The 15,897-nt window shown below is 45.4% G+C and overlaps 1 protein-coding gene across 11 annotated transcripts in view; it reads left to right on the top strand.

Annotated features, from left to right (window-relative positions):
• LOC119971661 (von Willebrand factor C and EGF domain-containing protein-like) overlaps positions 1 to 15,897 on the top strand; it is a 490,550-nt gene that overhangs the window by 442,423 nt on the left and 32,230 nt on the right. For 9 of the 11 annotated variants that reach the window (XM_038807512.1, XM_038807510.1, XM_038807514.1 and 6 more), the window contains 3 exons: positions 4,509 to 4,683; positions 10,770 to 10,917; positions 12,872 to 13,037. In XM_038807512.1, coding sequence (XP_038663440.1) covers positions 4,509 to 4,683; positions 10,770 to 10,917; positions 12,872 to 13,037 — 489 coding nt within the window. Of the gene's footprint in view, positions 1 to 4,508; positions 4,684 to 10,769; positions 10,918 to 12,871; positions 13,038 to 15,897 lie in introns of those variants that run through there. The other 2 variants (XR_005461887.1, XR_005461886.1) reach the window with 2 other exon arrangements.

Below are 15,897 nucleotides of genomic sequence, written 5' to 3'. Positions count from 1 at the left end.
ATTTTCTCATCCCCATTCTCCTGCCTTCGCCCCATAACCCCTGATCAGCCGAGGTGATCATCTCCCTGGACGCAGATAAGGCCTTCGACAGAATTGAATAGAAGTATCTCATAGCGGTACTGGTGTGGTTCGGGCTTGGAGGGGGGTTTACCTCCTTGGTAAAACTTCTCTACAGTGCTCCCACAGCGAGCATATGGACAAATACCACCAGATCTAAGTACTTCCAGCTGCACAGAGGGCAGAATGCCCGATGATCCCGCTGCTGTTTGCTCTAGCAATCAAACCACTGGAGATCGCGCTTAGGGCGGTAAATAATTGGAAGAGGATCCAGAGAGGACACAGAGAGCTCAGAGTCTCACTCTATGTGAATGCAAGGATCCAAAAGAGAATACTGCAGAGAATGAGATCCATGGGGGAGACCTAGCCCTCCCAAACCTACAATATTACCACTGGGCAGCGACCACGATGAGAGTAAAGAGGTGGATAAAGGAGCCAGAAGCTGAGTGGGTGGTTATGGAGGGGGGCTCGCGCAGAGGGACCTCCCTCTGGGCCCTAGCCACGGCGGCACTCCCATCCCCACCTAATAAATATTCAACAAGCCCAGTGGTGATAGCAACACTCCGGTCGTGGAACCAACTGCGACAGCATTTCGGGTTAACCAAAACGTCTGACAAGGCCCCCATCTGCAACTACCACAGGTTCACGCCGGCAACCGTGGACGTCACCTTCAAAAGGTGGAGACTGGACGGAGGGACGCTGACAGTTAGGGATTTATAGAACATAGAACACAGAACATACAGTGCAGAAGGAGGCCGTTCAGCCCATCGAGTCTGCTCCGACACACTTAAGCCCTCACTTCCACCCTATCCCCGTAACCCAATTACCCCTCCTCACCGTTGTGGTCACGCAGACACAGGGAGAAAGTGCAAACTCCACACAGTGACCCAAGTGGGGAATTGAACCTGGGACCCTGGCGCTGTGAAGCCACAGTGCTATCCTCTTGTGCTACCATGTTGCCAACAATTTCTACACCAACAACAGGCTAACAACGCTCAAGGAACTGACAGAAAAATTCCAGCTGACAGGGGGGGAACGTACTAACGTATCTGCATATCAAAAACTTCCTGCAAAGGGAAATGGGGATGTACCCATGACCACCACAATAATCACACAACAGGACCTAATGGATGTGGACACCTTGGGGAAAGGGCACTGTGGCGACATGTATGGGCGACCACTAGGGAGGGTTGGCACCCAACTAGACAAGACAAGAAAGAAGTGGGAGAAGGACTTCAGGCTTGAAATAGAGTGGGGGCAGGAAGGAAAGTGGGAGGGAGAACAAGAGAACAGCCAGAAGTGCAAAACTACTGGGGAACGAAAAACAGGGAACCTTAACCACTACTGTAAATAATGTAAGACGACTGATGTAAATTATAGAAACAAACCAATGTGTAAATATTTTTCTTTATCTTTTGTCTCCTAATGTATGTCCATACGTATCCTTGTTCTGTACACTACAAAATCTCAATAGAAACATTTTTTAAAAAAGACACCCCACTGTGATAACAATAGAACATAGAACAGTACAGCACAGAACAGGCCGTTCGGCCCTCGATGTTGTGCCGAGCCTTGTCTGAAACCAAGATCAAGCTATCCCACTCCCTGTCATTCTGGTGTGCTCCATGTGCCTATCCAATAACCGCTTGAAAGTTCCTAAAGTGTCCGACTCCACTATCACAGCAGGCAGTCCATTCCACACCCTAACCACTCTCTGAGTAAAGAACCTACCTCGGACATCACTCCTATATCTCCCACCCTGAACCTTACAGTTATGCCCCGTGTAACAGCTACATCCACACGAGGAAATAGTCTCTGAACATCCACTCTATCTATCCCCCTCATCATCTTATAAACCTCTATTAAGTCGCCTTTCATCCTCCTCTGCTCCAAAGAGAAAAGCCCTAGCTTCCTCAACCTTTCCTCATAAGACCTATCCTCCAAACCAGGCAGCATCCTGGGTAATCTCCTTTGCATTTTTTCCAATGCTTCCACATCCTTCCTATAGTGAGGTGACCAGAACTGCACACAATACTCCAAATGTGGTCTCACCAGGGTCCTGTACAGTTGCAGCATAACCCCACGGCTCTTGAACTCAAGCACCCTGTCAATAAACACAAACACACAATAGGCCTTCTTCACGGAATGAATCACCTCGCACATTTCAGGGTTAAACTCCATCTGCCATTTTTCGGCCCAGCTCTGCATCCTATCAATGTCTCTTTGCAGCCTGCAACAGCTCTCTACCTCAACGACTACTCCACCAATCTTAAGTTGCGAAACTCAGTTTGTTTATACCAAGAGCCTCTGCAGTATTGCCTCAAGCCACCACAATGGCGATGAGGACAAAATCCATATGCTGACACGTCCAACCTGTGAGTATTTAGTTTTAATTGATATCTGAAAGAGACAAATAGTCATCCAAATGCTTGTTTGGGCAAATAGATATCGCCAGACCCTGAGGGACAGACGTAGAGCAAACATGAATTGGCTTGGACAGTCATAAGTTTATAAATATGTAGGAAAAGAAAATGAAGAGAAAATAACCCTCAGAAGCAAGAGCTGCGATTTTGAGTTTAAGAAAAAGTAGAACTGAAGTTAAAAGAATCAAACAAAGGAGTGCACAGGGAGCAGTCTTTAAGGTAAATCTGGAAAAAATGCCTCAAGGTATTGCAGAACCTGTCCCCGAAGCAAATCCCTCATCCAGCACTTTCCATACAATTTTGAGAGATCTTCTCTAGCCATGTGAACGCTATTGTGGATCTCTTTGACACCACTGCTTAAACAAAACATTGAGGATTTGGATGGGAGCATAGGTGGTATGGTATTGGTTGCCCGCTATTCCCATTACAGTCAGCAGGATCCTAAATAGGGTAGGATGTGGAAGAGGGGATAATAAAATATCACACTTTTGCATTCCTACCCACACTGATTTTCTACTCTGGTTATGAGAATATTTTGTATGCGCCGTGAACAGAGGGCTGAGAATTTGGTAGTTTGACTTGGTCCAGTACACTGAATGCAATAATGAGAATCAGACCTGAAGTCATCATTAATCATCACTGTCAGGCATCTTTGGACAGGTTTCCCACCTTAAAGACAAGGGGCTGGATTCTCTGGTCGGCGACGGCTAAATCGTATTCAGCGATCGGCCGGAGAATTACAGTTCCCGATCAAATCGGGGGCGGTGTCGCTTTCGCTATGCTCCGCTCCCTCCAAAGTGGCGTACTCTGTGAGCATGCTGTGCGACGTATCGACGCTCTCAGGACATTGCCTGAGGCCTGCTCCCTGATGCTGTGCCCCCGACCGGCCAAGTTCCCGATGGCGTGGGTTTCTCATGGTCCCATCCTGACGAGAACTTGTCATGGCAGCTGCAGACTCAGTCCAGCGCCACCATAGTTGGGGGAGGGCCGATCCACGGTCGGGGGGACTTTATCAGGGGCTGGGGGCACTGTTGGAGGGGAGGGGGGAGGGGCGGTGGTGGTCCGGGGCGCGCAAGCCGGCTAAAGTGGGGGGCACTATTTCGCGGGCCAGGTCTGCAAGCGGCTGCCGCCATGTAGCACGATGTGGCCGCTGCAGGCCACCACCATGCGCATGCGCAGCCACGGACCCGGCAATTCTCTGGGCCACATCGGCAGCGAGAGGCGGGTGCTCTACGCTGCCGGCATGCTAGCCCACGGCCAAACGGAGGATCAGTGGCTGTTTTACCCCATTTTCTCAGGCCTAAAACGACACTGTACCCATGCCGGAGTGGAGATATAGCCTCAAAATCAGAGAATCCAGCCCAAAGTCTCTGTAAAGTGGGCATTGAAGATTGGAATTGTTATCAGGAAGGGACACGCACCTGCTCCAGGTCAAAGATGGTAAAAGGGTTGTTCTCTGCTAAACTGCTGCTATCAGATCACTCACAATCCACTGGAACTCTCAGACACTTGGTGTGAAGCCATATATTGTGTTGTGGATAGATAGCAGCATATATATCCGTTGCCATCAAGAACATTACTTGCTGAGTGGTGGGCAGTCCCAGAAAAGTTCTATTTCGAGCGTTTCCAATCCTCTCACCATGAATCCGACACCACCCAACCCGATATGCCTTTCCCTTGGCCAACCTTTCCAGACATTAACCCAGGCCCCACCTCTAGCTCCACTCCCAATCATTGCATCCACATCCTCTTCACAGCCCCTGTCTCGTGTGGAACCTCGGTTCTAAACCACCTCCTCCAAACAGAGTCTACGGCTAAAACATGACTCAACATGAGTGCACAAATATACCACGTCAGTTATTTTCCACTGGTTTTCTTTTTTTTAATATAAATTTAGAGAACCCAGCTTTTTTTTCCAATTAAGGGGAAATTTCCATTGGATTTTAATGAGCACACATGCAAATTAAATTTGTTAACCCACACAGAATAAGTCATGATTGAATTCTGATAACTATTTGTTTTCCTCAGGTAGTGTACCAGAGTAAATGGAGAGACAGTTCTCCTAAGCCTGGGACAAAGGCCCTGATTGTACAGATTGAAAATAGAACCATTGAACTTTCGGATCGGAGTCAGGTTCGAGTTGACAACACAGACGTGGAACTTCCTTACATTGATGAAACAGATATCTCAATTCAGCATTCAGGTATTCACCTCCCGCAGTGGAGAAATGAACAGGATTAGAGAGGTGGGAACTCTCAGATATGTAACTCAATTGTGCCACAGATTTGGTGGCAACATTTGAATTGGTGGAATATCCAGCCATCCATTTTGACACATTCTGGCTCTTTTGAAGTGAAGTCATTGTTGTGATGAAGCAGATTTGACAGCCACTTTGTGCACAGCAAGCTCCCACAAACAGCAATGTGAGAATGATCAGACAATCTGTTTTTTGTGCTGTTGATTAAGGGATGATTAATGACTTCAACAGTGGGAGAAATCCATTCTTCTCGGAAAGAGCGCCATGGGACCTTTTACAATTGCATCCACCAGAGAGTGCAGACGGACCCTTATTTAACATCTCATTTGAAAGACGGTACCTCTAACAGTGCAGCACTCACTCAGTACTGCACCAAAGTGTCAGCTTTAATTTTTGTGCTCAAAAGTCATGGAGTGGGACTTGACACCAATATCTACTAGCTCAGCGGCAAGAGTTGAACCAACTGAGCCAGGGCCTGATACTGGGCTTGGGTTCAAATTCTACTCAAGATACTTGAACACATAACACAGGCTGACACTTTAGTACGAGGAGAATGCTGCCTTGTTGGAGATAAAAGAAAGACTGGTTTACTTTATATAGTGTCCAGATATCCCAAAGTGACTTCTAGCTGATCGAGTACTTTTGCAGGATAGCACTATTGTAATGTAGGATGAGATTTTAAACTGAAGTCCTATCCGCTCTCTCACATATTTGTAAACGACCCCATGGCATGACCAGATAAACCTAACCTACAACCTTTATGTTGAATTTGGTTGGGATGAGCATAAGAGCCTTCCTTTCAGCTGTTATTCAATGGACTTCTTTGATGCTTTTAATCAAAAAAGCAAGCTTTATTCTAGGAATTTAGTTAACATTTGTATAAACACACCCAGCAAGAATTTTTATCAATTACAAACGTAAAGACCCCACGCAGCTACAGTAATCTATGTATAACCCTTAATGAATTACCCCTTGACAATAACAAAATCCACTTTTCAAAGGTGTGGCCCAGCATACAACATTCTCACTTGTCATTGATACTTTGTTCCACTTTTCAAACAGCAGACTTGAATTATTTCCAGAAAGCAATGATCTCTTTTAGGTTACCAGGCAGTCTAGAACAGCTTTTAAACTCTCCTTGTCTCAGATGAGGACTATCTCATCCTTGGCCATCCTGTGCAGTTCAAACCAGTCCAAATCTCCGAACGAACGTAAAACTCACACATAGCCACAAACCAGCTCCATCCACACAATGACATCACTGAAGCCATGTGATGAGACAAAAACATTTCTTAAAGGGACATTCCCATGACACCCAACATCAGTCCTTCAAGCAACATGTAAATCAGATTATCCACTCATTATTAAAGTGGATACCATTTGTGGGACTTTCTTCACTCAAATTGGCTGCTGTGTTTCTTATAATACAACAACGATTGCAATTCAAATGTACTTCATTGGTTTTGAAGCACTTTGGGACTTCCTGGAGCAATGAAAGGCTATATATAAATGCACGTGTTTTTCGCTTTCTTTCCTTCACCAACTCTCTATTATGATTGCCAAAGCTCGGGGGCAGCACAGTGGTGCAGTGGTTAGCCCTGCTGCCTCATGGCGCCGAGGTCCCAGGTTCGCTCCCGGCTCTGGGTCACTGTCCATGTGGACTTTGCACATTCTCCCTGTGTCTGCATGGGTTTTTCCCCCACAACCCAAAAGATGTGCCGGATAGGTGGATTGATCATGCTAAATTGCCCCTTAATTGGAAAAAAATGAATTGGGTACTCTATATTGATAAAGAAAGAAATGATTGCCAAAGTTCTTATCCACACCTTCATTTTTTTGATCTCTCAAGTGCCTCCTTGCTGGCTTTCCTAACTCCACATTGTATGTGTTGCCGAGTTCATACTTCCAAATCTTCCCCTGGACTAAATCCTGGGCACCCATCACCTCCATCTTTTTAAAAAATAAATTTAAAGTCCCCAATTCTTTTTTTCCCTATTAAGGGGCAATTTAGCGTGGCCAATCCACCTACCCTGCACATCTTTGGGTTGTGGGGATGAGCCCCACGCCGACATGGGGAGAATGTGCAAACTCCACATGGACAGTGACCTAGGGCAGGATCGAACAAAGGTCCTCACCATCTTGAGGCAGCAGTACTAACCACTGAGCCACCATGCCACCCGCTAGCATATTGATTTCTAAAAGACTTGAACTAATTTTCAAATATCTTTGCAGCCTGACTGTACCAAATGCATGTGATGTTCATATATTCCAGTCTGAGTTCCCAAGTCCTCCTCACTTATTTTGTGTCGTTAAGTACAAACTGTGCTGATCTTGATCCTTGAACGTTATGTTCATATTCTGAATGTGAATAAACAGCACAAATGTCTTTTAATTGAACCTCGCTGAGTAGAACTGCAAGCGTTTATTTGAGAAGCGATTTTCAACTATGAACGACCCTGTGCTAAGCCTGTTAGATTTTTAATAATTATATCAGTCATTATCCAGCCCTAAACAGTATATTATTTCATCACTAATATTCATGCTCTCATCCCACCATTTCAGGCTCTGAACCAAACAGAATCCTGTGCAAATAATTTGTACCTCCACAAAGCAGGGATCTGCATCCTTGTTGTTGCTGTCGGAGAGGGTTTAAACTAATTTGGATGGGTAAGAAACAGGATGCAGCACTAGAAAGGAGAAACAAGATACAGAACGCATTGGGAAAGGCAGGTAGCACTGAGCTCTGAATGGGTGCTTTACATCTGTCTTTTCCAAGGAAGAATGTGCTGCCAAAGTCACAGTGAAAGGGGAGGTATTAGAAAGACTGGCAGTACCTTAAATTGATAAGTCACCAGGATCAGATGGGATGCATTCGAGGATGCTCAGCAAAATGATACTAGTTATAATCTTCCAGTCCTCCACAGATATACATGAGTGGTATCAGATGACCGAAGAACAAAAAATGCTGTACCCTTGTCAGTTTTAAGCTTTTAGAAATGGTATTTCAGGACAAAATTAACAGTCACTGGCAAAGGTAAATTCATTCAGGAAAGTCAGCATGGATTTATTAAAGCCAAATAATGTTTAACTAACTTGATCAAGTATTTTGATGAGGCAACAGAAAGAGTAATGTGGCTGATGTGGCTTGGTAGCAACGTTAAGCCCATGGAATTAAAGGTACATCGGCAGCATGGATACAAATTTGACTGAGAGACTGGAAACAGTGAGTCGAGGTGAGCAGTTTTTTTTCAGTCTGGAGGTCGGTATACAGTGATGTTCCTCAGGGATTGGTAATAGGGCCATTGCTTTCCTGGATCAATATTCATGACTTAGACTTGGGTGTACAGGGCACAATTTCAACATTTGTCGATGTCAAAGCTAAGGATATTGTGAAGTGTGAGGAGGCCAGTGATAAACATCAAGAAGACAAGGTCTAGTGGAATGGGCAGACGGATGGATGATTACATTTAGCATGGAGAAGTGCAAAGTGATACATTTTGGTGGATAGAAATTCAGAGAGGCAATATAGACTATCTAATTCTAAAAAGGGTACAGGAACAGAGAGAAATGAATTTATACGGGCTTGAGAAAATGATTTCAAAGGCAGTTGGGATCCTGAACTTTATAAATAGAGGCATAGACTACAAAAGTAAGCAAGTTATGATGAATTTCTGTGAAGCACAGGTACAGCCTAATCTGAAGTATTGTTTCTAATTCTGGATATTAGCATGTTCAGGGAGAGGCAGTGGCATTGTGGAATTGTCAATGGACTAGTAATCCAGGGACCCAGGGTAATGCTCTGGGTTTGTGTACCAACAGGGCAGCTAATCATGACCATGAAACCATTGCCAATTGTTGTAAAAACCCGTCTGGTTAACCAGGTCCCTTTAGGAAAGGAAATCTGTCATCATTACCTGGTCTGGCCTAAATGTGACTCCAAGCCTACAACAATGCGGTTGACTCACTAAACGCTGAGGCAGTCAGCAACACCCACAATCCAGGAAAGAATAACAAAGATGTGAAGGCAAGAGCCCAGAAAAGAATTACAAGAATATTTCCAGGGATGAGGGAATTCAGTTATACAGAGTGGCTACGATCTGGAATGCACTCCTTGAAAAGGTGGTGGAGGCAGATTCGGTCATGTCTTTCAAAAGAATTACGATAGGATAAGCAACTGAAGGGAAATAAACTGAAAAGTGACTGGGATGGGACAGGTCAATGAGCCTAGCTAACTTGCTGTTAGTTAAACAACAATAGGGCTGTTAAGAAGGCATATGGTGTGCTAGCCTTTATCAGTAGGGGGATTGAGTTTCGGAGCCACAAGGTCATGCTGCAGCTGTACAGAACTCTGGTGCGGCCACACCTGGAGTACTGCGTGCAGTTCTGGTCACCACATTATAGGAAGGATGTGGAAGCTTTGGAAAGGGTTCAGAGGAGATTTACTAGGATGTTGCCTGGTATGGAGGGAAGGTCTTATGAGGAAAGGCTCAGGGACTTGAGGTTGTTTTCATTAGAGAGGAGAAGGCTGAGAGGTGACTTAATGGAGACATATAAGATAGTCAGAGGGTTAGATAGGGTGGACAGTGAGAGTCTTTTTCCTCGGATGGTGATGACCAACACGAGGGGACATAGCTTTAAATTGAGGGGTGGTAGATATAGGACAGATGTCAGAGGCAGTTTCTTTACTCAGAGAGTAGTAGGGGTGTGGAACGCCCAGCCTGCAACAGTAGTAGACTTTCCAACTTTAAGGGCATTTAAGTGGTCACTGGATAGACATATGGATGAAAATGGAATAGTGTAGGTCAGATAGGCTTCAGATGGTTTCACGGGTCGGCACAACATCGAGGGCCGAAGGGCCCGTACTGCGCTGTAATGTTCTATGTTCTATGTTCTAATCTATGACTCAGAGATGTGGAGGTGCTGGTTTTGAGTTTTGAATATTTGCTACGTTCCAGAACAGTCCCAGCAGATTGGAAGGTAGCGAATGTAACATTGCTGTTCAAAAAAAGATGGAGAGAGTAAACCGGGAACGAGAGTAAAACTGGGGGGGTTGTTGGGTTACGGGTATAGGGTGGATACGTGGGTTTGAGTGGGGTGATCATGGCTCGGCACAACATTGAGGGCCGAAGGGCCTGTTCTGTGCTGTACTGTTCTATCTATCTATCTATCTAACAGTAGGCCAGTTAACCTGACATCAGTCATCGGGAAAATACTGGAATCTATCATTAAATAAGTATTAACAAATCATAGTATGATCAGACAAAATGAACATTGTTTTACAAAAGGTAAATCATGTTTAACAAATGTAATAGTTTTTGAGGATGTAACTGTGTAACTGGTAGCATGTATGAAGGGAAGGTAGTACATTTGAATTTCAAAATAGCATTCAATAAGATATGGGGAGAAGGCAGGAAAATGAGGCAAAACAATAGCATGATCAAATTGAACAGTGGGGCAAACTCGAGTAGCCATATGGTCTATCCCTGCTTCTATTTCTTATGTGTTCCTATTCTTTAGCCAGAGATTCCCACTAGTTTAAAATGGAAAGCATGACTGAGTGCTTCCTGTCTTTGGAAAGCCCTGCAGAATTGTTACATTTACCAATACTCTGGTCCCAGCACTGTGAGAGAAAATTATAATAATCTTTATTAGTGCGACAAGTAGGCTTACATTAACAATGCAATGAAGTTACTGTGAAAATCCCTTAATCGCTACATTCCGGCGCCTGTTCGAGTGCACAGAGGGAGAATTCAGAATGTCCAATTCACCTAACAAGCACATCTTTCGGGACTTGTGGGAGGAAACCGGAGCACCCGGCCGAAACCCACGCAGACACGGGGAGAACGTGCAGACTCCGCACAGAGAGTGACCAAAGCCAGGAACTGAACCAGGAACCCTGGCGCTGTGAAGCAACAGTGCTAACCACTGTGCTATCATGCCGCACAATGTACAAGGAAATTAATATACAAGGTTACAGCGATATCCAGCTGAGTTGCTCGAGGTAAATTGTTTCTGGTGCTTCTTTTCAACAGGACTCTATGCAATTCTGAAGTTGCCGGAAGGCCTTAGTATCACCTGGGATGGGAAAAGTTTTGTAGAAATCCATGTCACGGAATCGTTGCAATCAAGAATGTGTGGACTGTGTGGCAATTTTAATGGAAACTCATCAGATGATTTTGTGTAAGTGATGGTGTGCATGTGCATGTCTCAGAGCAGTGAAGCTGAGACCATTTGAACACCTTGGGGGCTTAGGGTGGGGTTTGGAACAGAATCATACGAGGTCTGTGGAATGCTGGTTTTACATCCCATTCAATATTGCTGTCCCTTGACATCAACGCAGAGTAAAACCAGATTGAATTTAAAACCAGCATTCCACCCAATCTTGTCAGTTTGCAGATGGGTGGGTTGGATTGTTCCTCTGGTCTCTGGGGTGAGTCAAGCATGTGGCATTGGCTATCACAACTCGGTCGACCGGTGCTGTTGTCTTCTGCTGGAACCTAAGGGAAATGCATCTCAGTTGCTTACGTTGATCACCCCAGAACAGCTCAAATTTCTGCTTAATTGATCATCAAATAATGTTTGATAGCCTAACGGTAGCACAAGGGCAAATTCTGTGGCATCATTTTCCCAGTAGAGGAGCTGTGCTCACAGGACGTATGTTTGGAGGTCAGGGCTACAGTGTTGTACGCCTATTGCTGACCATTTCTGTCTTGTGCAGTGCCTTTCCCTATTGGGATGTTGAGCTGAGGAACCGGCTCGAAAAATGTCCGAGTCTTCAAATTTTGCTTGAGCTTTGCAATCATCCCGCTTGGGCAATATCAGTGCTTTGATAAAATGTTATCCTTCATTTCCATCCAGTGTTGGCAACAGGCATTTTCAGGTTGACAATTAAAACTCTACATTGTCCCAACAAGTATTCTGATGTCAGATGCAGAACAGATTAAGTGCAGGCACGAAAGTTCCTTACTCACAATCCCAGTACATTATGCCAAACAGTGTTCTCCAATGCTGAACCCACTGGAATTTGTGGGGTCAGTAGAAGGATGCCTTATTTACTTGCCATTGCTAAGTGTATCTCCAGCACCCATCTACCCATTCCAAGCAGAAAATCTAGTGCCTAGTTCTGGAGACTGTCCAACTTCCCTTTGTCAGCTTTGACTGACAGAGTCATCCAGACTCAAAACAGTAGGTTCCTTCTCTCTCCACAGATGCTGTCAGACCTGCTGATATTGTGCAGTATTTTCTCTTCTTGTCCCTAAATTCAGGCCATCCTTCAATTGGCTGCTTGAGCAAAAGGTCTTAAGCACAAAATTAACTGGACTCCATTGTGCTTCCACTCACTTGGTGTACCGGTCTGCATTGATACACCAGTGCAATTGAGGTATTGGATTTCCTACTGTATGAAGCATCCACCCCTAGCTATGTCCACTAGCCATCATTTGTAACCAAGACTTGCCTATTTTCTGGGAAAGCAAAGAATTGGCTGTCCAAAGTAAAAAACCTAAACACATATAATAGTATCTGATCCAGCAGTGTTGATGGGACAGTGTAGATGGGGTTTTATTCTGCATTGTCCTTGTGTTATACCTGACCTGGTACAGCTGGTTTGAAATGAATAAATGTATTCCACTGCCATACTGCTCTCATAGAATCTCTACAGTCCAGAAAGAGGTCAGTCAGCCCATTGAGCCTGCGCTGACCCTCCAAAAGAGCATCTTATCTTGGTCCAATCTTGTGCCCTATCCCTGTAATCCCACTTGACCGTTGAACACTAAAGGGCAATTTAGCATGGCCAATTCACCGAACCTGCACATCTTTGGACTGTGGGAGGGAACTGGGGCACCTGCAGGAGACCCACAGAGACACGAGGAGAACGTACAAACGTCACACAGTCACCCGAAGTCAGAAACGAACCAGGGTCCCTGGAGCTGTGAGACAGCAGTGCTAACCACTGTGCCACCGTGCCACCCTGTTAGGATGCTAAAACTCCCCAGCATAGGGTGATATTGACATTCCCTTCACTGTAAACTGAAATTTTCATGGCAATCTCTAACTTAAATTACTAGTCTCAAATTCATACAGTGAAGTTGCGTGAGTTAATGGCCACTAACAGTGGATTGCTTCTCTGTGATAGGTTGCCGGGTGGAGAAGAGGCTTTGTCACCCATTGACTTTGGAAACAGCTGGCTCACCAGACTGAATAAAGACACACAGTGCATTGTTAAAGATATTGAGGACCCATGCAACGGTACAACACTTGCTGACAACCAATCAACAAACAGCACTTGCAGCATTATCATGGTAACGTTTCTGGAATGAATTGTTATTGTGATTAAACACTAAGAACCTGCTTTAGCAGCTTGGTCTGTTCAAAATGGAAGGCAATCCTTGCCCAATCTCCCAATCCTCATGGGCTCATTCCTTGTCGACGGCTAAACTTGCCAATGTTACGAGATTGTCCCAGCATCCCCGAAATTCAATATTCATCTCCTATGCACTGTTCCAAGCAATCCAGGAGAAAAGTCATCATGGCACCAGAAAAATAACATTTGAGTTGGGGGCAAAAAGGCTGTTTGATTGATGGTCAAGTGTCATCCAATCAGGTAATTGCTCTTTCTGCACACTTTCCAAATGGTGTGGGAAGGCCACAAGGATGAACCTGTTGGCTAGCTAATGGCAGAGGTGTGGGATTGGGGTAGTTGAAGCTGATAGGTCATGTGATGAAACCTCCAGCACTAGTTGGCATCCCCAGTGAAACTGAACAATGGCTAAAGTGGTCACCGGACTGTATCGGATTGGAGTTGCCCTCGCTGAATGTTGATGTATTCGGTGACCAATGATATGAGAAGATTGTAATGGCATTTCGACCCAGCTGGCTACATGATGAACACGGTCCAATTGGAGTTGGCAAACATGCCAGCAAAACATACTTTGCCAACCTCAGGTAGAGATCGGCTGGGGTATTTCTCTGGTTTCAATACTGCAAGCTGTGTGTTTGCAAGTTTTTTTTCAATTTCTATCCTTGTCTTCCTTGTACCCTCTATATTATATCTCCCTTTTCTGCAATTGCATCAAAGAAGACTGTGGAAAAGTGTTCACTTTGACCTAAATCTGTCCTATCGTCTCCTTTATCACTCATTCTTCCTGATACACCATTGATAATGTTTGTCAGATTTTTTTTCATTACCCTCCTTTTGAGAATGAAATGAAATGAAAATCACTTATTGTCACGAGTAGGCTTCAATGAAGTTACTGTGAAAAGCCCCTAGTCACCACATTCCGGCGCCTGTCCGGGGTGGCTGGTACGGGAATCGAACCGTGCTGCTGGCCTGCTTGGTCTGCTTTAAAAGCCAGCGATTTAGCCGAGTGAGCTAAACCAGCCCCTGATTTTGGTTGGAAGACATGGATAACTCCGGCTAACTTTCTGAAATGTATTCATTCAAAATATTCTCCTTTTTAAATAAAATTAGTACAACTATTTCTCTCGCAATTGAGATGAAAGTTCTGAACCCTAATTCTTTAATTGGGCAATCGCAGAAAGGAACGCTCATTCAAATGAATGGATGGGAAATGACAAGCTGCCGGCCTGCAATTATCTGACCTATCACCCCTGCCAGCTGTGTTCTTTCTGAGAACACACAATTACAAAATCACCCGTCTTCGAAGCCTGCCTGATTTTCACTTCCATATGTTAATCTGTTAACCACCACAGCCAGGAGACTGATAAATACTCCCATAAGTGGTTTGTGTCTATCTCATTCCTTTGTTTCTGCCAAGCGTGTGCAGGAGGGAGAGAATGTTTGTGGGAGAGAGAGAGTCTGTGCGGGAGAGCGTGAGCGACTGCAGGAGAGAGCGAGCGTGTGCAGAAGAGGCACTTCAGCCCATCAACTCTGCACTAACATCTGACCTACCTCCTAATCCCATTTACCAGCACATGACCTCGAATGCTATGGCATGCCAAGTACTCATCCAGGTACTTTTTAAAGGATGTGAGGCAACCCGCCTCTACCACCCTCCCAGGCAGTGCGTTCCAGACCGTCACCACCCATTGGGTAAAAACATTTTTCCTCACATCCCCCCTAAACTTACCCTTAGTTGAAGGGTCAGAAGTTTAAGGTGAACAGCTGCTCCCTATCCACTTTGTCCATTCCCCTCATAATCTTGTATACCTCGATCAGGTTGCCCCTCAGTCTTCTCTGCTCCAATGAAAATAACCCAAGGCTATGTAAAATCTCTTAATGACTTAAATGTTCCATGCCAGGTGTGGTAGTCACCACTGTTTGTATATATCACGTATATGAGATGTAATACAGTAAGGCTCCTGTACAGTAAAGGGGTAGATCCCTGCCTGCTGGCTCCGCCCAGTAGGCGGAGTATAAATGTGTGTGCTCACCGAGCTGTAGCCATTTCGGCAGCAGCTGCAGGAGGCTACACATCTCTGCTTAATAAAGCCTCGCTTACTCTCAATTCTCATCTCGTCGGAATTGATAGTGCATCAATTTATTAAGCAGAGATTTTACAGCGATGGACCTCTGCATCAAACCAGATCACCTGCAGCTGCACCCTCAAGCAGACAATGCCAAGTCGGCCTTCGCCCACTGGCTAACTTGCTTTGAAGCCTACATTGGATCAGCGACAGAACAACCCTTAGAAGCACAGAAACTCCAGATCCTGTATACACGGCTGAGCTCCGATATCTTTCCCCTTATCTGGGACGCACCCACCGACGCTGAGGCCATGGCACTTCTGAAAGAGAACTACACCCAGCCGACCACCAAACTCTACGCCAGGCACCTCCTGTCCACACGGCAACAATTCCCCGTGAGTCATTGGAGGATTTCTGGCGTGCCCTGCATGCCCTGGTGGGGGACTGCGATTGCCAAGCAGTTTCGGCCATTGAACATTCCGAACTCCTAAACAGGGATGCTTTTATTACGGGCATATGGTCGGTGTACATCCGCCAGCTCGCCTTAGAAGGGGCTACCCTCGACCTCGCGGTGACCAAGAAACTCGCGACTTCACTAACGATAGCCTCCCGTAATGTGCAAGCATACACCCACAGCGCCGCCCTCCTGGACATCGTGGACCCCACCAGCAACCGCCCCCAGCCAACCCCGGGGGGCCCAAGTGCTATTTGTGCGGGCAGACAAAGCACCCCCGG

Source organism: Scyliorhinus canicula, chromosome 9, assembly GCF_902713615.1.
Source record: "Scyliorhinus canicula chromosome 9, sScyCan1.1, whole genome shotgun sequence".
NCBI classification, from domain to species: domain Eukaryota; kingdom Metazoa; phylum Chordata; class Chondrichthyes; order Carcharhiniformes; family Scyliorhinidae; genus Scyliorhinus; species Scyliorhinus canicula.
This window is presented reverse-complemented; position numbering and strand designations above follow the sequence as displayed.